At 36.9% G+C, this 25,935-nt stretch overlaps 1 protein-coding gene across 1 annotated transcript; it reads right to left on the bottom strand.

Moving 5' to 3' along the window:
* Positions 1-1,372: 1,372 nt before the first annotated feature.
* On the bottom strand, positions 1,373-24,539 carry spaca4l (sperm acrosome associated 4 like). Its single transcript, XM_023290914.3, has 3 exons — positions 24,381-24,539; positions 7,034-7,144; positions 1,373-3,269 (listed from the first exon to the last, which is right to left on the bottom strand). Exons 1-3 carry the CDS (start codon positions 24,430-24,432, stop codon positions 3,046-3,048), a joined length of 387 nt encoding a protein of 128 aa, XP_023146682.2. The 5' UTR covers positions 24,433-24,539; the 3' UTR covers positions 1,373-3,045.
* Positions 24,540-25,935: the final 1,396 nt, after the last annotated feature.

The raw sequence follows: 25,935 nt of genomic DNA, 5'->3' as shown, positions 1-25,935 counted from the left end.
TATATTTGAAAAACTGTTTTCTCATGACCGTCTTTATACCACAGCTGACTCAGGAAATGCCGTATTTAAGTGGCCATTTACTAAAAACCTGGTCGTGTGTCAAAATCTGAAATCAGAGCACTAGAAAACCTGCAGAACCAGTCGGTCTTGATAGGAGGCAGTGATTTATTCAGACAGGTACCACCAGTAAAACCACACAGCAGCTGTTTTTTTTCGCCCAGTTTGTAATTTATTTTTTTATTCATCCTTCAAATTTTCTGCATTACAAAATTTCACAAAAACATTCAGTTTGTTTTGTAAATAATGACGCAAGTTCCAGTTTAAGCAGTGATTCATGTCTGTGTTCAGATAATATGTAGATCAAGCCCTGATAGCTTTAAAATCGCTGCAACCTCAGTTACAAAGAATCTACTTAGCCCCATATATGATGTACATATACACACAGTCTATTCAAAAATAGCAAGATACACAAAAGCTTTCAGCCCACAGCTTATGAGTAATGTGCAGAGTTGATTTAACGTCATATGAAAGCGACTACATGATGGCAGAATTGAACAAAGAGACACAGCCTCAAGGGAAAGTTTATATTTTGTTAGCTTCACCCGAATAAAGTGAACACCACCGTGAAATGAATGGAAGTAGAAATGTTTAGCTGTTAGCTTCAACTGCTAGACAGGTATTTGAGATGTAGGACTCTAAAGGTGCTTTTCCAGTAGCACCTACTCGACTCGACTCGGTTTAGCTGGTTTTCCATTACACTGAGTACCACCTCATCGTGGGTGGAGTCATCAGAGCACGGGGGCCCAGACGTTCCTTAACCTTTTGATGCGCAACATGGGTCAAAAGTGACCCAAATCCAATGGAAAATGGGTAAATCCTGACCCACACTGCACATCAAAAGGGTAAACGTCATTTGTGTGTGACAAAACTCAACACAACAATGGAGGCCATGGAGGTGATGGTACACCTGCTGCTCGGCCTACGACTTTCTGTCAGACTCAAAGTAAAAGAAGAGAGTCAGAGAAAGCTGAGGGCGTCGAGCTGAAACACTCAGGAGAGTTTGGGAGGCGATACAGCAGCATGAAGCCGAATACAAGAAGATAGGAACAAGACGACGTATGAGGGTCAGCTAATGCTAGTTCACTACGGTCATCATCTATCAGTCCCGTGTACGACCCTGTAATGACTGCAACTTATCGCTGTTAGATATTAACCCTCCTGTTGTCCTCCTTTACAGGCACCAAAAAATATTGTTCCTTTGTCTGAAAAAAAATCCAAAACTTCAGCAAAAAATTTCCCAAATTTATAAAAATTTGCAAAATCTTCAGGAATGGAAATTCCTTAAAAGTTTCCTTTAAACATTTTATTAAAAAAAAAAATGTGGCAAGAAACAAAAATTTTACAAAATTTAAAAATTGTAAATAATTTTCAAAAAATGAATAAAAATCTTCTAAAAAAAAAAAAATGCTAAAAATACCTAAAGTGATTACATATATATCCGTTAAAGTTCTCATATTTCCTTCAAGAACATTCAGAAAAAAATCAACCAAAATCCAGCGAATTTTGCAGGATTTTGGTTGATTTTTTTCTGAATGTTCTTAAAGACACATTTTTTTAACATTTCTTTTTTTTTGTACAAAAAAATTTCAAAAATTTCCCAAAAATGTTGAAAATGTGGAAGTTTTCACTGTGAAAATATGTATATTTTCCAAATTTTCAAACTTTAAAATGGGTCAAATTGACCCGCAGGTCGACACAAGGGTTAAAATATGTATGCTGTGTAGTGTTGTCACTCCCTGTCCAATCAGTGGCCTGCACTCTGTAGACGTCACATTATCGGCTCCACTCAGCTGGCTGGAACCTCGCCCGAGTAGGAACTAAAATAGTATCTGGTACCAGGTACTACGTCCTAATGGAAAACCTCACAAACCCAGTAGAGTCGAGTAGGTGCTAGTGGAAAAGAGCCAAAACATGATATAACAGTGGGTCAAAGGCATAACGAAAAGAATAGTTTGACAATCTTTGAGCCAAGACGTGGTTAGCTTAGCTTAGCATGAAAACAAAAACCTTAAAGCTCCAACAGTAAGCTTAAGAACTTACTGTTCTTGCGTTATAGATAGACATTTCAAGCTAGGCTAACTATATCTAGGGTCGGCCAAAATAGCAATTTCTGGGCTCCGGATATTCGGCCCCAATTAATGACGAATATCCAAATATTCGGATCGGAACGTCCGTCGTGGGGGAAGGGAAGGAGACGAAGGGACGAGTCCAATCCTGATGGCGCGACATTGTCCGACGGAGGTGGTGGTGGTGGGGGATACAAATATTCGGATCTCAAAATAAATATTCGGAAACTACCATAACGGCCGAATGTTCGGATATTCAGGTCCACCCCTAACTATATCCCCTTGTTTCCAGTCTTTATGCTAAGCTAAGCTAACTGTCTGCAACTTTCTATCAAATATACAAAACTGTAGGGAGTAAGAATCTTCCAATCTAATTCTTAACAACATTGATGTGCAACATGGGGCAAAAATGATCCAAATCCAGTGGAAAATGGGACTCTCCTGACCCACACTGAGCATCAAAGGGTTATCAACGTCGTCCGAAGTGTCAAACTATTCCTTCATAGTGCGATGACCTTCACTGACCTGGAACATGTGATTTAGCTCCTGACGCCCACAGAGCTGCGCTGACATCATCTGAATGTTCGACACTCATTGTTAATTCATCTGTCAGCGGTACAGCCAAACGAGGGCTGGTACGTACAAAAAAAATTAAAGAAACACAAGAGGGAACCGAGTTTTAAGCGATACAAACACGTGTGAAACCAAAAAAAAATACAATACACCTCAAGGACAGTAAACACGCAATCAAAGTTTTACAAAAAAAAAAAGAACAAAATGAAGCTGTGAGGTTCTAAAAATGCACAGCTCGTGTCTGAGGAGAGTATTTAATTTAATCTGTGCAGCACTTGTGTGTGTACAATAAGTAGGGTGTGTGTGTTTTATGTGTACACTTTGGGTCATTTGTCATCTGTTGTTTCTAGTAAAAGTTGGCCACCAGCAGAGCAGAGACGGCGGAGACGGCCAAGATCAGGCCGGGGGTCCCGGGGAGGCCGGGGGCGGTGTTGCACAGGTCAGTGTTGCAGCAGGTCTTGGTCATGGAGTAGACGGTGGTGTTCCCGCTGATGGAGAAGTTCACCTCTTCAGTCTTGTTGCATTTGGCCTCTGCTAGACAGCCCTTCATCTTGATGTCCACGAAGCCGGCTGTGGAGCGACAAAACATACAAGCACCGTCTTTGTCACTTCCACGGTTTAACTTCCACTGAACAATAATAATAATAACTTTATTTATATAGCACATTCAAGTCAAAGTGCTTTACAGGGCAAGCAACAGATAAATTACAATAAAATGATAACGGATAAAAACAATGGTTGAGATGACACAATAACAGCCATAAAATCAATAGACAACCTCTAAGAAGACACAGTAGCTCACAGTTAGGATTCATATGCAGCAGAGAACACGTGGGTCTTTAGCTTTGCTTTGAACACCTCTACTGAGCAAGTTTTCCTAATGTCAGATGGAAGAGCGCTCCATAAAGACGGTGCACGGAAATAAAAAGGTCGCACACCCACTGTCTTTAACTCTAGGGACAGTCAGCAGACCCGTCCCCTGGGAGCGCAAGGACATTGCTGGTTCATATTGGACTAGAAGCATTTCAACACCAAACATTTCAACAGAAAGCCCATTTTTTCCCCAAAAAATTTTGCCTCAACCAAAACCTCCAATGCATAAAGGCCTCTACACACTGTGCGATTTATATAACAATCGTCAGAGAATCCTGGCGATATCTTTGGTTGTGGCTCTAAATCAGTGGTCCTACATCGCGCTGTGAGACAGGTCCAAGGACGGCCGTTGTCATGGTGACCAAAGACAAGCTGCCATAAAATTCTGACAGTGTCAGACCTACGTCAACTAACTAACCAATAGAAATGCAGGATGAAATGACGTACAGATCAGTGCAACACTGGAGCTAAACCCAAACAGATGATTTGTGGCAACAAAATGCATCAAAACAAGTATGTAGGATTTAAACAAAGAAGACAGCCTGGTAGAGTTGTGGCAGCAGAAGCCTTTTTGACATGTCCACCAGCTTATACCACAACTGGACAAAAAAGGACAGAGCATTTTATTTCCGAGTCATGACCGCGTCCGTATTCCCATATTTCTCTCCAAACACATAAATGTCAGCAGGGCGAGGACTCCGTTCATGTTTGGCTAGTTTCCCTGTGATTGTAGGAGCTCCGTTTATGCTTCGGTTGTTAATTTTTCATGGATGGACGGCGCACACTCATCACGTTTTACTCTTGTGCATTCACGTAATACATCGTAGGCTGAGATTCAGCCCAAAGATTCTTAGATTCATGTCGTACGGTGTAGCGAGCTGTGAACTTACAAGATTGTTAAAATCGCACAGTGTGTAGAGGTCTTTAGACCAATCTGCTGTCATTTGATCCTACTGAACCTTTAAACGTCCGGACACTGTAGTTTTTAAAATGTTCCAACATCAGTGTGGCTCAGTCATTATTTGTTGGACAACAGTCAAACTCTATGGCAGAGATGTCCATATTTGTGTATCTCCACTTTAGGATGGAGATGATAATAATGAGAGAATGACTGTTTTGTTTGGTTTTAACTCTCTACAATCATTTCCGGCAACCACAGATCATCAGCAGACTCCTACATTAACCCTCTGAATCACAAAAACCCATCTGCAGGTTTGAAAAGTTGGTCAGTTTATGGTTTTAAGTGACAAAATTTATCAAAGCAAAAAACTGTACAAACAGGAAGATGTTCAACTTTCCAATGATTCTTAAACTAATCATGTCTAATTTTGGTTTCATTGAGAAAAACTGACCAAATCTAATCTAATAATTGTGATATTTAATAAAGGATTTTACATGTCTCATTCAAAAATGTTCCAAAAAATAAACCATTTGCAGTAACATTGTGCAAATTCAAGGACTTTTCAGCTGAACTCGGCTGAAGTGCAGGCTGTGTTTCCACAAAACATATAGAAGACAGGTATGGAAATAGTTATAAAATATCATAGTATGCAGAGCCACTCTTTTTGGTTTGCACCACCTGTGGCCACTTGGAAAAATGTTGTATATATTGATATTCCTTAAGTTATTTTACGCTGAGAAAGTGGTTGGACTCTTTTCACCCAGACACCTAGCATGTTTAGTGTACATTAACCTCCCAGTCTTAACACCCATCCACTAAGAGGCAAATCTGTGATCTGTTACACTTGAAATATCAAACATAAAGAAGAAAAGTGAGTGCGTAGAGGTGCAACTGATAGTTCCCATGATGAATTTTCATTTTCAGACTGTGCAGGCACATAACTCCTGCATGTAAATACAACATAGTTTGTAAGGAAATATGTTTAACCCCATTATTCTTAACAAACTACTTAGCTAATGACAATATTTCTTGTTATCCATGTTTTCTAATCATCTGCTTCAATTATTTCATTACATTTAGCAATTATTTCAACTCTGTTCATTACATTTAGCTAACCATTTCAATAGTTTATTCATTACTTTGTTGCCAGCTATTTTACTTTTAGCTTTTTGCAATTGTTGATTGCTACTTTCTTAATTTTAGCCAACTAATTAATTTCATCACTTTTAACTAGCAGCTTTTCAATACTTTATTGCTTTTGGAGAACTATTTCAATTAGTTATCCAGGACTCTTAGTTAACTACTTCTGTTCCATTACATTTAGCCAACTATTTAACTATATATCCATTACTTTTTAGTTGGCTAACTATAGCTAACTATTCTACTTTTAGCTTGTCAATCCTTTATTACAGTTAGCACACCATATCGTTTAGCTAGTTACTTCTGTTCATCACATTTAGCTAACTATTTAACTATATATCCATTACTTTTGAGTTAGCTAACTACAGCTGACTATTGTACTTATAGCTTCTCAATCATTTACAACTGCTAGCGAACCATATCATTTAGCTAGCTACTTCTGTCCCATTACATTTAGCTAACTAATTAACTATATACCCATTACTTTTTAGTTAGCTAACTATAGCTAACTGTTTTACTTTTAGCTTCTCTATCATTTATTACTGTTAGCAAACCATATCTAGTAAGCTAGCTACTTCTGTCCCATTACATTTATCTAACTATTTAACTGTATATCCATAGCTTCTTATTACTTTTAGCCAGCTATTTCAAGTCATTATCCAGGACTTTTAGCTAACTACATCTGTTTTATTAGTTTTAATTATTCATTAGGTTTCATTACTTTTCGCTATCTTTTTAAATCATACTTTTAGGCATTTCAACCTTTTATCCATATACTTTTGGTTGTCCATTGAGTAATCATTTTACTTTTAGCTTTTGCCATTGTTCATTACTTTCATGTAACCGTTTCTTCTATATTATTACTTCTTGCTAACCATTTCAAACACTTATCAAAGACTTTTAAATACCAACTTATTACTTTTAGTTAACTATTTCTGCTTCATTACTCTTAACTATTTCAACATCTATGAATTTATTTTCAGCTATAGTCATTTTACTATAAGCTCTTGCTCTCGTTTATATCCTATTTCCACACTTTCATTACTTCTAGCTGGCCATTTCAACTTGTTTTCATGTACTCCTCGACAACACTTGGTCTTAGTAAACTAACTTACAACTGACTTGTGTTGAAGGACATCATCATAGTTCGCTAGTTAATCAGCTGAGTTGTTCTATGATCCCCTAATCCTTGAGGCGACCCTGCTTGGAAAGTATGAGCTTAAAAAATGCAGTAAATTCAGTTTGTTCTTGATTGATGGACTCAATAAGGAAGTAACTGTTCCCGTCATGTCCCCCTCCCTTATTGTTACCCAGCAGCGCATTTGGAAAATGTAGCTGGAGGGGTTTTATGAGACAACTGACAACACGCTTCTTTAGAAGAATGTCGTCCGGTCAGATTTTTAGCTACTGAGCTTCTTACCTGCTTTTCCTTCACCACTGAAGCAGTGTTCCCCACTGGGACATGTGGTTTTAGACGTTATGCACAGCTCCCCAATGCCAATCTTGCATTTGTAGCACTCCAGAGCTTGACCTGAAATCAAGAGACAGTTGGAAATGAAGGGAGGACGGAGATGCAGAGAAATGATGGCAAAGAGGGAAAAGAAGGGGAGAACAGTAGGATTAGTCTAAATTGGTTTGCAGCAGGCTATAATTAGGTGGTTTAAATGTGGGCTGAGAATACATCTGCATTCTTAGTAAACATCTTCTCATGTTGCTGTCAAATGGAGGCTGAGCACTGAGACTCTTTCATTGTTTGTCATTCACTCAGGTCTGACATTTAGAAAAAGGGTTTACTTGATCAACTGAGGTCAAAGATAGTAAACTGAGACGAATGGGTGACCTTTGACATGTAGCACAGAGGAGTTTTAGGGCTTGCTGGCATTTCCTGTTTAGCCTGAAACTCAACTTATGATACTTATCATTTATTTACCATTATAATCCCACTGAACTTTATATATATATGACACTTATTTAATGTGTACAGCCCATCACTGTTCCAATGGTTTGTCAAATTTTTCCACCCATTACAAAGTTTTTCCCCCTTGCTCAACAACAAACCATTATTCGAATCGTAAAACGCCTCCTAGTCCCAACGTCATCATGAAAACGCTTCCTCCCATTGAGTTTTTTTTGTAGATAATAGGGGGTTGTTTCTTGTACACAATGTAAAACCCCCTAAAACAAACACTGAGCTTGATCTCAAAAGACCTGAGCTGTGATTACTTCACAGACGTAGAATAACAAGGAGCATGTGGGACTACAGATAATACTACCCCTATGTACAAACGGTAAAGACAAACCATTAGTTTGCACTATGGGAACTCTGAGGTGGGTTTACAGACATGGTGTGTTGACAAAAGCTGGTCTAAAAGGTAGTCATCAACCCAAGATGTTAGAACTACGTCAGCTCACATGAAAGAGGCAGGAATACGGTGTACTGCATACATACAACATACCACACCTGTGAGTTAAGCCAAGCAGGAAGTCAAATTTATTAAAACAAGAAATACATCGACCGCTGGAAATTAGTCTGTCCGGTATAACTCAAATTATTTCCTTTGGCTCGGAAACTGTATTTTCCAAGCCAAGTATTTGTAAGACTTGCACTCCATCCCAGTTACACATTACCAAAGTCCTTATAAGCAAGTTTCACCACTCCTCAGCCATCTTGGTAATGTCTTAGAATATTTCAGGCCAGGTTTCTATCTAAAAGGATGGGAAGAGATCCTGCAAAACCGCATGTATAGAATCGGTCAAATCAGATAAAAACTGCTCTGAATGCCCCCAAATAAGAATTATTTCCTTGAAGCTTATGCTTCTACAATGGACACGCAGTTTTACAACAACATGCCGGGTCACTACAACAACACAACTACTTGGATGTTTCCAGTTAGGCTGTTACAGTGCAGATATTTGGCTTTTTGGCAGGAAACTGTGGGACAAGTGTCATTGACCCATCAACCACCAAAATTCTCCCTTACATTTCTATTCAGAAATCGTAAAGTGACAATTCTCTGTCTCATAACATCTCTTATCCTACATATTAACTGTATACCGTGTGCCTGAACACACATAAGTACAATGTTTTTGGTTATACATAATAAACCAATAAGAATGTGCTTTTCCATTAGCATTCACAAGTATAGTTTGGACTGGTTGTGTAACAGCACATGTAAGTTTGTGTATCTAATGTTTTGTAGGTGTAATTTAACACAGTTGCAATTTGTGATCTTGGTTTTATGAAAAATCTTTTCAAATCTGACCACACCACAGTCGGCTTGTTTAACTTGGTTAAATATAACAGGGATGAAGTGGAACAACTCTATGGGCTTTTACCACTACTGGAGAGTGTAATGACGTAAGGACAACAAACGTTCCGATGTTTGTAGTTTATTTCACACCAATAGTAGGGTACAGACCTCTCTTTTAAAAAACTCTGTCCATGAAGGCTATAGTTGTACAATACATGGTTGCCAGATGGGAAATGTTAAAGTTTTTGGTTTAAAATTGTCACAGTTTTGAGGAAAATTATGGTACATGAATCCTAACCAGGAGAATCTAGACATGTATTTACTGTTTTCTGTACAGTTGCTCATGTTGTATTTTATTTACCTTCATGCTAGGTTAGTGAAGCTGTAACACCAGTGGGTTTCTGGTTTTACAATGGATAACTGACACAGTCCAATGGTTATAAAAGGAGAATATTTTGAAGGCAACTTGTATAAAAATATCCAAATATTGTAAATAAACTGAAGCAGAACGTGCAAATATGTGTACTTCCTTTCATGTAGAATAATCCTGTGCAACATCTGAATTTCTACATACATCAACATAGTCAAACAACTAAAGCGCCAGTTAGTGTTATTTATTTTTTAAGGCAAATTCTGGATGGGGGAAAAAACAGCAGGAGCTCAGCAAATAGGAGGAGTTTAGCAAACACAGAGAAATGAATGGAGATCTGATTGATTCGTATACGAACACAAGAGTGATTACAGTACTAATATTAAGCAAAACAAAGTCACCAAATTATCGTACATTATGAGATTTTTGGCATTATTCAAAATATATTGCACAAAGGGCAAAATTAGCGTACAAATTCGACAATTATCACACATCTGACAATGCTCTTTATGACTTTAAACTACTGTGAACTCATGTAACCCAATGTACTCAGTAAATTTCCATGACTAACTTTGGCCATGAAAATGTAACAAGTTGGTTGAAACTGGCTGCTCAGAAACTGATAATACCACTGCGACTTGTTTATGTGCCTGTATAAAAGCTAAGCCGTTTCTTTTTACTGTCAGTCGCTTGTCCAGACTGTGTTCTGTTCATGTGGTTCCTTTGACTTTAGAGACGACTCTGAGTATTCATTTGGAGATGTCAGGACTCCACTGGAGAATTTTCCTGACAGAAATAACTGAGCAGAGGGAGTTGAATCTAGTGAATACGTAGGGTGTGAGCAAAAAAGCAAATAAAACCAACCCAGTGGCCGCCATGGTTTCAGAGGATTAGCAGTGACAGTACTGGAAAGACTAAATAAACAGCGTCATAATCGGCCAGTGAACATGTTCATCTGTCAGACATAAAGTGAGGCGAGGTTCAGAGCAACTGCTTGAGGTTAGATGGAATTATGGTACATGTGTAATCAATCATATTAACACCTCTCAGGAACACGGAAACTGGAAGATGTTTGTTTTTGTAACGTTGGACTCAATCCAAACACAACAGAACGATCCCAGCTGTCAGATATCTGTTGTATGAATTTCTTTTATTCAGAACTGGTTTCGCAGACTTTACTATTCAAGTTGCCACAAAGACAAAACCTCGATTTCGCTGTTGCCACGGTGACACCAAGCCCAAAGCGAAGCAGTCGTTGTGAGGCTGAAGCTCTGTGTACAGGGAAACTGCTGACAGAAAGCCGTCGCTCCGGTTTTAATGCCAATGTCTCATGACTGACATGCAGAAGTCATTTTTAATGAGCATCTTATATTCTCAGTGTGATCAACAAATCAGAATCAGTTTTACTGCCAAGTACGCTTTCACAATCGAGTAACTTCATGTAGTTATTTGTAGTGACATGGCGAGAATTTATAAACAGGATTAAATGATGTAAAAGGAAGAAGTGGTGCAAAAGTCAGTATACAGAAGGTAGGTATTGCTTACAAAACTACATTACATACCGTGACAACTCCAGCAGCAATAAAAGTAGATGACATTACTAAGAATAATAAGTAAGCTAAAATTAGACTAAAATAAGAAGCAAAACAGGCAGTCATTCTGACACAGTAAAGAAATAATACACAAAAATGAAATACTGCAGGAGAAATTAGAATGATAATTGCAAAAAAGTAGTGAAATGTAATAATTTCTTAAGCAGCTGATGATGGATGGATGGATGGATGGATGGATGGATGGATGGATGGATGGATGGATGGATGGATGGATAGATGGATAGATGGATAGATGGATAGAGTTTTACTCATATCTCTCAGGCTGAACTCCCTGTTTCCAACTCAAATCCTTCTGTTCCCTGCCCTCCCCCGTCTCTTCAGGTGTTCCCCAGGGCTCCATCCTTGGACCCCTTCTTTTCATCACCTATCTCCTTCCCCTCAGCAATATCTTCCGTAAACACAATATTCATTTCCACTGCTACATTGATGACACCCACCTCTACCTATCCAACAAACCCTACTCAACAATCCCACCCTCTTCCCTCACCAACTACCTGTCTGAAATAAAATCCTGGTTCACCTCAAAACTAAAACTAAAACTAAAACTAAAACTCATCATCATAGCAGTCTGTCTTGGCGATAGTGACTGTTTCATTTAGGCCTGATCAGATTCCTCCACACAGCTCTGTCTTTAGCCTTCAGCTGCCAGGATCTTTTATCTATACCCAGCTTCTTCAAGTTACTTTTCACAGTGTCTTTTAATCTGAGCCTTGGTCTACCCTGATTGTGTTTGCCCTTGTGCCCTGGTAGTCCATCCTCTCAACATGTCCAAGCCATCTCAGGATCATCTGTATGAACATGTCCTCCACTGATGGTGGAGCAGCTCGTTTCAACACTTCTATGTTGGTTATCTTGTCTCTCCATGAGATGTTCATTATACGTTGAAGGTGTCTCATCATGCATGCGTGGAGTTTCTTTATCTGCACTCTGTAGACAGTCCAAGTTTCAGCACCGTACAATAGAGTAGCCAGTATTGTTGCTCTGTACACTTTGCCTTTCACATGGATAGACATGTCGATAGTTCCACAGTCTCTCCCTCAAGTTTCCAAACACAGCGCTCGATCTTCGCATTCTGAGAGATATTTTGTCCTCCAGCTTAGCATTCTCTGAAACGGTACTCCCTAGATACTTGAAAGTCTTGCACTTAAATAGTGGCTTTGTACCAATGCTGATCTCTTTTCCCTCACTATCGACAGCTCCTCAGTTCCCCTCTCCCGTCAAGTTAAGAGTCTGGGGGTCATCCTCGATTCCTCATTTTCCTTCCAATCTCATATCAAGAACATTACCCAGTCTGCATATTTCCATCTCCGTCCCTCCTGTAGGAACCAATGAGCGCATTATATTATAAATAGGAACCAATCTTTGTCTGGGCAGGTGTTCCGCCTGAAAGGAAAAACAGTTTTGACCGCCGAAGAAGCCGCTAAAGAAGCAAAATGATAAATTGTTTGTTTTAGACGAAGACTGTTGAACTACAATTGTTTAGAACAATAAAAGCATAGATTATTGGAACCGCAAGCATTTGTCTTGGCTCTCTTCATTAGATGTGGTAAAGTTTGTCAGCGCGTCAACTTTTTAAATCCTGGTGGTAAATCAGGGGTTTCAAGCATTGGCTTAGCCGCAACACCTCCCTCATCCCCCATACTACCTCTATCCTGATCCACAGCCTAATTACTTCCTGCCTAGACTACTGCAACTCTCTCCTCTTTGGTCTCCTTCACAAATCCCTCCAGAAGCTTGAACTGGTCCAGAACTCTCCAACATCCCCTCATTTCATCACATCACCCCCATCCTACAGCAGCTCCACTGGTTCCCTGTCAAATCCAGAATAGATTTCAAAATCCTCCTGTATGCATTCAAGGCCATCCACAACCTCGGCTCTCCATATCTGTCTGATCTCCTTCACATCGTAAATGTAAGTAAATCATTTTGTTTTATTGGTAATAACCAGTTTAATAGCAATTAATTAAAGAACACTGAAGTGATTTGTGTTTTACTGCTTGCGAATTTAAGTTCTGTGTAGTTTCTGCCAATATTATTGAAATAGTTTCCGCCTGCAACTGAAAATTAGCTCTCATTAGCAGTTATTCTGCTAGTTGTTTTCTGGGTTAATCATTTTATCTAAAAGTTCAGATAATTTTGAAATAGGGATGTCCAATATTGGCTTTTTGCAATAACCGATATGTCGATATTGTCCAACTCTCAATTTCCAATTCTAATATCAACCGATACTGATATCTGTGGGCTATTTAACTAATTTTAGGTAACATCACATATCTCCTGTGGTGGAATTAACACATCATGCCTCATTTTATTGTGATGCCCCACTGGATGCATTCTCAAATGCAATAAGGCTTTTCAAATGTAAACATTGTCTGTGCAAAATAAGAAAACTTTTTCAACTTAAGTTATGGAAAAAATTAGATATTCATGCCTTTTTTTAAATTGTCTCAAACACAACAGTTCCCACTCTCCCTCCCTCTATGAGTCGGTAAATGCCAGTGGAATCCAGACATTATTTCATCGGTTTTCATGACAGGCCAAAAAAACCCAGATAACAATATTGACCGATATTACATTTTTATGCCAATATTGGGCACCAATATTATCGGATATCTACATTTTGAAAAATTACCTGACATAATACGCCCATAGACATTATTTAAGTTGCTATTATGATGATCAGTTAGTCAATTTACTGTGAGGAACACAGCAAAAACTCCCAATTTTATTTGTCAGACTTCAGGAACAAAATCTGATTTGATGTCTTTAAATAAAGACTTGAAAGGAGAAAAACTGACTTGGTATTTGAAAAAATACCTTTTCTAGAGATGTATTGCTATATTACTGTGATATTTGCTGAGCTGAGTCATCCCCATTTTTTCCAGCTGAGTGCATCATGGGAAAGAAAGCCTCCTCCATCACATCATTGTTGTTCTTTTGACACTTTCACATATTTCACCGGATTACTCAACATCTCAGTTGAGTTACTCCTCCTCATGGATTAATCTGAACCGGAAAACATTAGAAAATTTAATTAAAACTAAAACAATGATGTCGCTGTGTGAGAGCCTAATTTCGACAACGTTATTTAGAGATAATACCTATTCAGTATCACCACAGGTAAAAAAACACAGAGATTTGTACACACAATGAAAGAGCACCACACCCTGTCCCGCTGGTTTCGGTTACACCTGTGGAAAGTCAGGTGGCAACTTAGAGGCTTCTTGTAACATTCTTACATCAACTCCTGCTGCTTCCTTTTTTTTATATATAATCTTTCTGAAAACCCACTTTTATAGACCTGCTTTTATGTGAGGTTTACTTTTAGCTTTAATTAGTTTTAGTGTTTTATTCTGTATTGTGTCCTGTTTATTTTAGATGTTCTCTTGTTTTATTTTACTTTTAGCTGCCTGGTTCTTTGATGTGATGTCGTCTCTGTAGTTCTTTAATTCTCAATTTTTTTGTACTTTTAATTTTAACCCTCAGTCTTGTTCTTTAATATTCAAACTGCCCAGTTCCCTTGTTTGAGTTGCATACTAATCTAGCTAATTATTCTTTTAATTTATTGTTATTTTTACTACTTATTTTTAACTGACTCCTATAGCTTGTTTGATTGTCTCCATGCTGCATGTTTAAGCTGTCAAAGGTCTTAACTCTGTAAGACCCAAATATAGAAAAAAATGAGCAAAACATAAATAAAATAAACTATATATATATATATATATATATATATATATATAGATATGTTTTATTTGTTTGTTTGTTTATTTTATTTATTTATTTGCTCATAAAACTAAGAGTTATTTATTTGAGGAGCATAAAATGTCTCTAAAATGGGAAAACATGCAGCTAAAACTGGGTCAGAAATTTCCCCACGAGTCTCTGATTGAGCTTCACGAGTCGGCAGGCTAAAACAGAAACCCAGGAAAATGAAGACACGCAGTTCTTCAGCTAAACTGCTGGAGATTAAAGTGTCATGTGACTGTGTTGCCACACCTCGGGACATTTATGCGTAACACTCTCAGACGTGTTGGGTAAAACCCAGTCCGACCTGATCCTCCACACTGTCGAGGCATCCACAAACACAACATTTACAACAGATCCGTGTTGCTCAAGATGAGGGTGAAGCTACAGGCGAAGAGTGAAGCTTTATTTACGACAGAACTGCTTCCTTCAATGCACCTTTTTCACACGTTTCTTGACAGAGCAGCCTCTGGGCAAAAAACACGAGAAAGTGCACAAAAGTAGAAGCAGTCAGTCCTTTCTGACACCCAGCTCAGAGGATTGGCATTCAAGAAGCAGCTCTTCTACATGTTTTAGGATCAGATAGTCAGATAATCAGCCTCTTCTGTGCACTTTAAAGCCATCTTATCCGACTGGTCTGGGTTCAAACGCAGTGCAGCATGAAAGGAGCACGGATTAGAAAATGTTACGTCTCCGTCATTACAGGTGCAACGGACACACCTAAGATCCTATTTTCAACTAGCAATGACTCAGATCCTTCACTTACCCACTTTATCAGCTCCCCTATACGACAATCCTGACAAAAATGATCACTTTAGGTGTTGTTGAGCTCCGTTACAGTCAATTATTAGCAACCAAATCTACATTTCAGTTTTAATCCGGAATCAGTTTTTAACGAATTTTGGAACAGCAAATCTGATAATCGACACCTAGAATGTATTTTTTTAGGCTGAAATAAACCAGTTTTATACATTGATGGTTTAAAACACGCTATAATGCAGATGTTTGTCAGTCTATCTGTGGAAGTCGTTGTGTAAACTATAAACAAGAGATACTAGAATAAGTCATAATTACTGATGACTGTACACGTGTAGGGCTGAAACTAATAATTCTCATTGTCAGTGAATCTGTTGTTTATTATTTTGACTGATCCATTAGTGGTGGTGATTCAACGTGGCCTGAAGCCTTTAAATATCTTGTTTTGTCTCGACGATATTTATGGAGGAGAAAAGAATCCAGAAAATACTAAATTTTAACAAGATAAAACCAGAGAATGTGGACTTTATTCTTAAAAAAAAAAAAAAAAAATCACCCAAAACCAATGAATCAATCATTAGAATAGCTGTAGATTAATTAACCAGTTGATTATAAACCAGGGGTGTCAAACATGAGGCCCGAGGGCCAAAAGCGGTCCTCCAGAGAGTCCAATCCGGTCCTCAAAGTGTAAAAATTCAAGAGAAGACATTAACTGACAATTGTAAATTAGTAAGACTATAAATTTAAAATCATTTCTAGACCATGACAAGTTGTTTTGATCATAAAATAAAATACTAGATTGTTCTTTTGTCGTTTTGTGTCTCGTTTTTGTAATATTTTGTCTTGTTTTTGTTGTTTTTTGTCCAATTTTGGTCATTTTTTCCTCATGTTTTTGTTGCTTCATTTCTCGTTTTTGTTGTGCGTTTCCTTTTTGTTTCGCTTGTGTTGTTCGTCTATTGTAATTTTTTTTCTCCATTTTTTGGTGCTTTCTAAATTTTTTGTCAAATTTTTTGTCTTTTTATTTTTTTTTGTGTTGTCTCATTTTTTGTTGTTTTTGTCATTTTGTGTGCCCTTGTCTCACTTGTGTTGTTAGGCTATATTTTGTCATTTTTTTCTCACTTTTGTCCATTTTTTTATTGCTTTCTAAATTTTTTGTCAAATTTTTTGTCTCTTGTTTTGTTTCGTGTTGTTTGTCTAATTATTTGTCATTTTGTGTCTCATTTTTCTAATATTTTATCTTGTTTTTGGTCTGACTTTTGTCGTTTGTTTCATGTTTTTGGCATTTTGTTTTTCCTTTTTGTCTCATTTGTGTTGTTAGTTTATTTTTGGCATTTTTTCTGGCTTTTGTGATTCTTTTGTCTAATTTTTGTCCTTTGTCCATTTTTTTGTCGCTTTCTAACTCTTGTTTAATTTTTTTGTCTCTTTCCTTTTGTTTCGTGTTTTGTTTCATTTGTCTAATTTTTTGTCGTTTTGTGTTTCCCTTTTGTCTCACTTGTGTTTTCGGTCTCATTTTTGTCATTTTGTGTTTTGCTTTATTCGTTGTTTTGTGTGTCGTTTTCGTCGTATTGTTTCATGCTGTTGTCTAATTTTTGTCGTTTGTCCATTTTTTTGTCGCACTATAACTTGTTTGTCTAATTTTTTGTCACTTTTTTGTTTTGTTTCGTGTTTAGTCTAATCTTTTGTCGATTTGTGTCTCATTTTGTCTTTGTGTTTCCTTGTTGTCTTGCTTGTGTTGTTAGTCTATTGTTTGTCATTTTTTCCTCACTATTGTCCATTTTTTGTTGCTTTCTAAATTTTCTGTCTCATTTTTTGTTTTGCTTCATGTCGTTTGTCTCATTTTTTGTCATTTTGTGACTGACTTTTGTAATATTTTGTCTTGTTTTTGTTGAGTTTTGTCTTTTTTAAAATAAAATACTATATCTTTCAGTTCCAGATAGCTGTAACTAAATGTTGTGTTCCTTTGTAGACACTTTGTGATCTAGAAGTTGTAATGAGTAAATGATAAACTGAGGCATAATATTGCTGAAATTGTAGTAAAGTGTTTCCTGAATTTTCCTCATCATTTGCTTTTTTGTTTTACATTTTTCCCCACTGTTAAATGATTCAGAGTTTGTGGACAAATAAAGTGACTGATAAAAACCACTAAATGGGTAATTATTATTTTTTTAATCAGAGACATCCTAGAGATGGATTAGAATCCATTAGCCGATGAAGTGCTGCACGTAAAAACAAGACGCTGTCGAATCGATGCAGCGTATTTCCCGCTCTCATTTAGCAGTTTAGGATTAAGTGGCAGGAAATGTAAAAGTAGAAAACCTCAGAGCTGTAATAGAAGGCATTAGTGAGGCTTCCTGCCCTGCAAAATGGAACATTCATCAGAATCAATTAGAAACAGGACAGTTGAAAGTTTCCTGCATTTTATGTCCTTTAGGTTCATTATTTCACTTATACTGAAGATACTCGACTGTAACTTTGAGAAAATCTTCCTGAAGATGGATTATGTCAACTATTGTGCTCATTTTGGAACTTTATTTTGACTATGTATGAAAAAATATTAAGATTTGTGACACATACAGTGGATTTTACAGTTTAAGTGCAGTGATTTGTTTACAAGAAGCTCTCAAAAATGGGTCAGAAATAGTAAACAGTGAGTTATTCTTTGTTAAGAAACATTAAGTCCACATCAGGGGTGTCCAACATCCGGCCGTGGGCCAAAAGTGGTCCTCCAGAGGGTCCAATCCGGTCCTCAAAGTGTAAAAATTCCAGAGAAGACATTAACTGCAGATTGTAAATTAGTAAAACTATAAATTTAAAATCATTTCTAGACCATGACAAGTTGTTTTGATCATAAAGTAAAATTTTAGATTGTTCATTGTTCTTTTGTCATTTTGTGTCTCATTTTTGTAACATTTTGTCTGGTTTTTGGGGTTTTTTTGTCTGATTTTTGTCATTTATCTCGTTTTTGTCGTTTTGTGTTTTCTTTTTGTCTCACGTGATTTTTATCTCATTTTTATTCGTTGTTTTGTGTGTCGTTTTGTGTGTTTTTTCTGTCTCGATTGTGTTAGTCTACTTTTTTGTTGTTTTGTTTCTTGCTTTTGTCATTTTTGGTCTCATTTGTGTAATTTTTTGTCACTTTATAACATTTTTGTCCAAGTTTTTGTCTCTTTTTTTGTTTTGTGTCATTTGTCAAAGTTTTTGTCTTTTTTTCTCGTTTTTGTCATTTTGCGTCTGATTTTTGTAAAATTTTGTCTTGTTTTTGTTGTTTTTCGTCTGACTTTTGTCGTTTTGATCATAAACAAAAATACTACATTGTTCAGTTCCATCTGTGAATGGAATTGGAATTATGGTTATTTCTAGGTTTTTATGTTGTGGTTTTACTGGTCCGGTCCACTGGAGATCAAACTGGGCTGAATGTGGAACCTGAACTAAATGAGTTTAACACCCCTAGTCTACATGTTTCTACTCTCTCTGCCTTTGCCATCTATTGTGAAACCTGATTGAACCTTCAGGTGTGGCTCATAGACATGCACTAACAGTCTTTTGCCGCCCTCCGCTGCTAAGTTCCTAAAACTGCAGGCTCCAGAGCCTCAATTTCCAATATGCAGAACACAAACCACAGACGGAAACACAAGACGGAGCAAGAAAAATAACAGCTGCTCTGATTAAAATCATGTGAAATCTAATACCGGGTAGGAACAAGAACAGTAAAGCTGATTAGTGACAAATAACGGCTCTGTTGTGGGAGATAATGCATATCAGGCGTGGCGTCCTCTCTGATCATCTGGGCAGGACTCAGACCCGAAGGCGTCGTTGTTGCAAAAGATTTTAAAATAGTTCTGATGAAACAAGCGATGTTTTTGAGCGTCCGCTATTAAGGGTGTCAACAAGACTGGATTTGTGTGTGACGCACGGAAGCAGCTGAAAGAGAATTAAGAAAAAATAGATCCACCAATAAACGCTTTAGTGCAGGAGTGTCAAACTCATTTAGTTGAGGTTCCACATTCAGCCCAGTGTGACTTCAAGAGATCAGTAAAATCACAGCATAATAACCAATAAATAAACACAACTCCTAATGTTTCCTTTGGTTTAATGCAAAAAAGTACATTCTGAAAATGTTCACATTTAAGGAATTATCCTTTTACTAAACATCATGAACAAACTGAAATTTCTCAAGAAAAATAAATTCAATTTCATCAATATTCATCCTCAGTTTATCATTTCCACATTACAACTTTCAGATCACAGTGTCTACAAAGGAACACAACATTTAGTCATCTGGAACTGAACATACAGTATTTTACTCTATGATCCAAATGACAAAAGTCAGATAAAAAAGAACAAAAACAGGACAAAATATTACAAAAATGAGACACAAAAGAACAATCTAGTATTTTACTTTTTGATCAAAACAACTTGTCATGATCTAGAAATGATTTTAAATTTATAGTTTTGCTAATTTACAATCTGCAGTTAATGTCTTCTCTGGAATTTTTACACTTTGAGGGCCGGATTGGACCCTCTGGAGGACTGCTTTTGGCCCGTGGGCCTCATGTGGGACACCCCTGCTTTAGTGGGTTTTTAATTTTTTCTGACGGCCTCGGCTCCCCGTGGGAATCAGCTGCAAAGAAAAATGAGGAATGCCCGGAGCCAAAATGTGACTCAGTGTGGAAAAGCTGCTCGGAAAGTTGAAAAGAGACGCAGAGTAAAAAAAGAGGAAAGTTTCTGAGAAGAGAGGAAAGTCTGCAAACAGAGTTAATTATGATATGAACCTGCTGGAAGATAAATGCACCTGGGCAGGTAGCTGGTCGAGTCCTCTGGGTTTACATTCAGATGTAGATTCTAGTTGGTAAGAGCAGTAGCTGGCCAGGATTAAAGGGAGGACAATTAACCAGTTGATTATAAACCAGGGGTGTCCAACATGAGGCCCGCGGGCCAAAAGCGGTCCTCCAGAGGGTCCAATCCGGCCCTCAAAGTGTAAAAATTCCAGAGAAGACATTAACTGCAGATTGCAAATTAGTAAAACTATAAATTTAAAATCATTTCTAGACCATGACAAGTTGTTTTGATCACAAAGTAAAATATTAGATTGTTCATTGTTCTTTTGTCTCATTTTTGTAGTATTTTGTCTTGTTTTTTGTTTGACTTTTGTTGTTTGTCTCATGTTTTGTAATTTTTTTCTTGTTTTTGTCATTTTGTGATTCCTTTTTGTCTCGCTTGTGTTGTTAGTCTATTTTTTGTCAAATTTTTGTCGTTTGTCCATTTTTTTTTGTCGTTTTCTAACTTTTGTCAAATTATTTGTCTCTTTTTTGTTTTGTCGTTTCTCTCATTTTTTTGTTGTTTTGTTTCTTGCTTTTGTCATTCCATGTCTCGTTTTTGTCATTTTGTGTGTCATTTTTCTAATATTTTGTCCTGTTTTTTTCTTTTCTGTCTGACTTTGATTGTTTGTCTCATGTTTTTGTTGTTTTGATTCTTGTTTTTGTCATTTTGTGTTTCTTGTTTGTCTTGCTTGTGTTTTTTGTCTTTGTGTTTTTCTTTATTCATCATTTTGTGTATCGTTTTTGTCGTTTTGTTTCACACTGTTGTCGTTTTTTTGTCTCGTTTCACCATTTTTTTGTCGCTTTGTAACTTCTCTGTCTCTTTGTTTTGTTTCATCGTTTGTCAAATTTTTTGTCATTTTGTGTCTCACTTTTGTCATTTTTTGTCTCATTTTTCTAATATTTTGTGTTGTTTTTGTCTGACTTTTACAGCACCGCCTTTAAGGTGGAAAGAACAACTGCATACACACAAAGTTGGATTTTGACATCAGCACGCCCATTAATTTCATAACAAACCCTTGTTTTTAGCTGATTGTCACTGAGGTTTCACTTGTTCTGCTGTTTCTTTTCCCTTCATTTCTTTATTTTGTGTTTATTATTCAATAAAAAGATCAAATCCGTGCATCAAACCCCACATAAAGTGAAGTTAAAATATCTGAAACTCTCCAAAATGTGGCTTAAAGAAATCAAATTCCACTATATTCTACCAGTCAGGCAGGTAAAGTCCAACATCTGGATTTAAAAGCAACCAGCTGCCACACAGATGTGAGTACTTTTGTGTATTTTTCCAGCAGCTGGTGCTTAGGGAAACCTCTCAGTAGCCTGAAACATGTTGACTTCAAAAACGAACCATCTGAAATCCTCCAGTGTTCCCCCGAGTGCACAAATTCAAAGCACCAAACCGATCCCTGCGGTCACTTCTAAAGCCTTGGCACGTCATTATCTGCATTCAAGAATCATTCTTCTCTCACAAACAACTCCTCAAACCAACCGCTGAAAGGACCTGAAGGTCAGAGTTGTCACCTGAAAGCACAGAGAGCAGCCGGGATGGGAACATGGATCCAACAGGGAAGGGTGTGGTTTGAAACAGGAGCCCCAAACAACAGGGCTAACGGGATCCCGGGGACGGAAAACTGGACGACAACAGCCACAAAACACAATGCCGTCATCAGACCGAACGGCCGGCCTGCAGAAACTATACATCCAAGTGGAAACTGAGACTCTGGCAACGCCTCGACTGTTACGAGGTGAGGAATTTCTCATGTAACAGCTGGCAGGTTGGGACACAATTCAGTCTTTTAATAGCGGCTGGAAAAAAACTGAACGGATCGTCTCTGCACCACAAACTGGCTGCCTCACCCCAACCTGTAATAACAGCATTACAGCAAAGCCTGGGATGTTCACAGTAAACACTAAAACTCTGCTCCCAGATTTCATCAAGCCGTACCTCACCCTGCTGAATCTGGAACACTGGAGTCCTCTAAAAGGACAGAAACTCTCTACATGACTACCCGAATAAGTCATTAATCTGCCCAGATTAATCTATACAATATTGGAAACTAGTGAAAAGGGCCTTTAGGTTCCCACAGTCTAAGGCTGGATCCTAATGTTTTTTCCACAAACAGTATAAGACTGTAAAAATATCACTCTGAGGCTACTTTAGCTGAATATCTTCACTGTTTTAGCTTCCTGATATGTACTTCTTTTTCTCTATATATACTGTTAGCTAACTAAATCAACTGGTCATTACTTTTACCACCCATTTCACCAGCATTATCTTTATTTTCAGCTGTTGAAACCATTCATACTCTTCATTACTTTTAGCTAATTAATTAGGTTAACTTTTGCAAAATTAACAATCCATTGCCTTTAGCTAACTAATAAACTATTTATCCATTATCTTTAGCTAACTAATAAACTATTTATACATTAGCTTTAGGTAACTAATAAACTATTTATACATTAGCTTTAGGTAACTAAACAACTATTTATCCATAATCTTTAGCTAACTAATAAACTATTTATACATTACCTTCAGCTAACTAAACAACTATTTATCCATTATCTGCAGCTAACTAAACTATTTATCGATTACCTTTAGCTAACTAATAAACTATTTATACATTAGCTTTAGCTAACTAAACAACTATTTATACATTAGCTTTAGCTAACTAAACAACTATTTATCCATTATCTTTAGCTAACTAAACAACTATTTATACATTATCTTTAGCTAACTAAACAACTATTTATACATTATCTTTAGCTAACTAAACAACTATTTATCTATTATCTTTAGCTAACTAAACAACTATTTATACATTATCTTTAGCTAACTAAACAACTATTTATACATTATCTTTAGCTAACTAAACAACTATTTATACATTATCTTTCGCTACCTAAACAACTATTTATCTATTATCTTTAACTAACTAAACAACTATTTATACATTATCTTTAGCTAACTAAACAACTATTTATACATTATCTTTAGCTAACTAAACAACTATTTATCTATTATCTTTAGCTAACTAAACAACTATTTATACATTATCTTTAGCTACCCATTCTGAGAACAGCTCTGCAGCCTCCACTAGAAAACTTCCCAAATCCTCCCACTGAAAGGCAAATAGTGAAGTCCTTACTCCAACAAAGCATGTTTGACTGGATCTAATCTCTGTTTTCAGGAGAAAAAATGCTGAAAATGTAGCAGAATTATCTAAAAGTTGCATAAAAAAGTAAATATTCTAGTGCAAATAGAAACGGTGCAGGTGAGAATCCGACCTAGAAAACAAGGACACGCCGAACTCCATTTAAAAAATGATTAATTTTTCTGGGGAAAACATTTGAAATAAAAATACTACTTTAAAATTCTCTCTGGAGTAATAAGCTGCACCTTTCAGCAAATTCGGCTTTGACAGAGGCATTATTTTATGAAAATTAAGCTAACCAATCAACTATTTATCCAGTACCTTTAGATAACTAAAAAACCGTTTATCCATTATCTTTAGAAAACTAATCAACTACTTATCTATTATCTTTACCCATCTAAACAACTATTTATACATTATCTTTAGCTAACAAATTCAACCATTTATCCATCATTTTCAACTAAATCAACTATTTATCTGTCAACTTCAGCTAATTTATCAATAATTTACCCATTGCTTTTGTTTTGCTGCTTTTAACTGATTTATTTGACTTTTTAAAGCTAAATTAACTGTCTAGATTTGTGTACATCTTGTTTTGGGGATCTAACATGACTTGAACACACCCATTCTGAGAACAGCTCTGCAGCCTCCACTAGAAAACTTCCCAAATCCTCCCACTGAAAGGCAAATAGTGAAGTCCTCACTCCAACAAAGCATGTTTGACTGGATCTAATTTCCGTTTTCAGGAGAAAAAAACGCTAAAAATGAAGCATAATTATCTTTATTTTAAAAAAAAAAAAAAAAAAAAGGTAAATATTATGGTAGAAACAGCAACTGTGCAGTGAGAATGTGACCTAGAAAACGAGTACACGCCAAACTCCATGTAAAAAATCGTGAATTTTGCAGAATTTTGCATTTAGAACAAAAATACTACTAGAAAATCCCCTCTGGAGTAATAAGCTGCACATTTTAGCAAGTACGGCTTTGACAGAGGTGTTATTTTATGAAGCTCTTGAAAAAAAAAACATGCATTTCTACATAAATAAATCTGAATTTAATCTTACCGATTGCAAAGCAGATTCCGACTGCGACCAGCTGGAGGATAACTCTGTTCATCTTGGAAGGATTTAAAAAAGGACAAAAACGCAGCTGCAGAGTGAGCACGGAGTGAGGAGAAGCTCGGACCGTTATAATCTGATCAAACGACAAACTTTTTCCTCCCTGGCTGCATTTATAACTTCCCACCTCCCTCCAGACGTCACCGCCGACCAATCAGAGCAGCTCCTCCACCCAGACCCTCAGGTGGGAGAAAATATCTGCAGGTAAAGAGGGGAGGGGCTAAATGTGCACAGATAGATAGATAGATAGATAGATAGATAGATAGATAGATAGATAGATAGATAGACTATAAATAGATAGATAGATAGATAGATAGATAGATAGATAGATAGATAGATAGATAGACTATAAATAGATAGATAGATAGATAGACTATAAATAGATAGATAGATAGATAGATAGATAGATAGATAGATAGATAGATAGATAGATAGACTATAGATAGATAGATAGATAGATAGACTATAGATAGATAGATAGATAGATAGATAGATAGACAGATAGGTTTTTGTTATTTTCTTGTCAACTTTTGTAAATTCTTTGAAGATTCCTTCAGAAAAAACAAGATTAAACATTTCATTTCCAGGAACGCCTGCATTACAGAATCACAGCAAACTGCAAAATCTTTTTAATTTACAACTGCACGCTTGCATAAGGGTTATGAATGGTGGAACTCCCCCGTCGGTTCTTTTTAAGTATCTCATCTGGCCTGAGAACGCCTCGGGATCCCCCAAGAAGAGCTGGAAAGAGTCAATGGGAGGAGGAACGTCTGGAATGACCTGCTTCATCTGCTGCCTCCAAGACCTGACCCCGGATAAGAGGAAGAAGATGGATGGATGGATGGATGATGGATAGATGGATGGATGATGGATGGATGGATGATGGATGGAAGTTACCTTTTAAACTTTTGAAGAAATTGTAGTATTTGTATGAGTACCTCAAGCTCTTTATCACTGATTAAACTTGGAGAAAAAAGTGGAAGAATGTCAACAAAATGGACACTTCTATTGCTGTTCTGTGTAATATTCTTCTTTTTCGGTGATCAAAATGTTAAAAATCGGCTATAAAGTAAAAAATAAACACGATTCAAACATGAAATGTGTGGACAAAAACATGATACAACCAATAACTCAAATGATGATTCTGAACCAAAATGACAGAAAAATGGTGTAAAAACACATTGACTCTTATACAAGAGTGTAGCTCCAATGACTGGAGCATCTGAGGGTTAATCTGTAGAAAAACAAAGGTAGGTCAGCTCCAAAGGGTCATATCACACTGTACAAACTTATATTTCTCTTTTTACATGAAAACACTGTAATTATTGATTCTGATTCTCAACAAAAATGGACTTTTAGCTCATTTTTATGATGTATTGGTTCCCATCCTGGAGGTCAACAGGAAATCAGGCACAGTTTTTGGGTGAATTTCTTGATAATTTATTTCCTGAAAATGAAAACACAACATTGTGGGAGGAAAACCAGAGCAGCAACAGTTCAA

Source organism: Amphiprion ocellaris, chromosome 15, assembly GCF_022539595.1.
Source record: "Amphiprion ocellaris isolate individual 3 ecotype Okinawa chromosome 15, ASM2253959v1, whole genome shotgun sequence".
Taxonomy (NCBI): domain Eukaryota; kingdom Metazoa; phylum Chordata; class Actinopteri; family Pomacentridae; genus Amphiprion; species Amphiprion ocellaris.
Note: the sequence above shows the minus strand (reverse complement) of the source record. Positions and strands in the feature narration are given on the sequence as shown.

Coding starts and splice junctions, on each gene's coding strand:
- spaca4l (XM_023290914.3), bottom strand. CDS start 24,432: ATGAACAGAGTTATCCTCCAGCTGGTCGCAGTCGGAATCTGCTTTGCA. Junction 7,145..24,380: donor CGGAATCTGCTTTGCAATCG/GTAAGATTAAAT, acceptor TCTTGATTTCAG/GTCAAGCTCTGGAGTGCTAC. Junction 3,270..7,033: donor CAGTGGTGAAGGAAAAGCAG/GTAAGAAGCTCA, acceptor GTCGCTCCACAG/CCGGCTTCGTGGACATCAAG.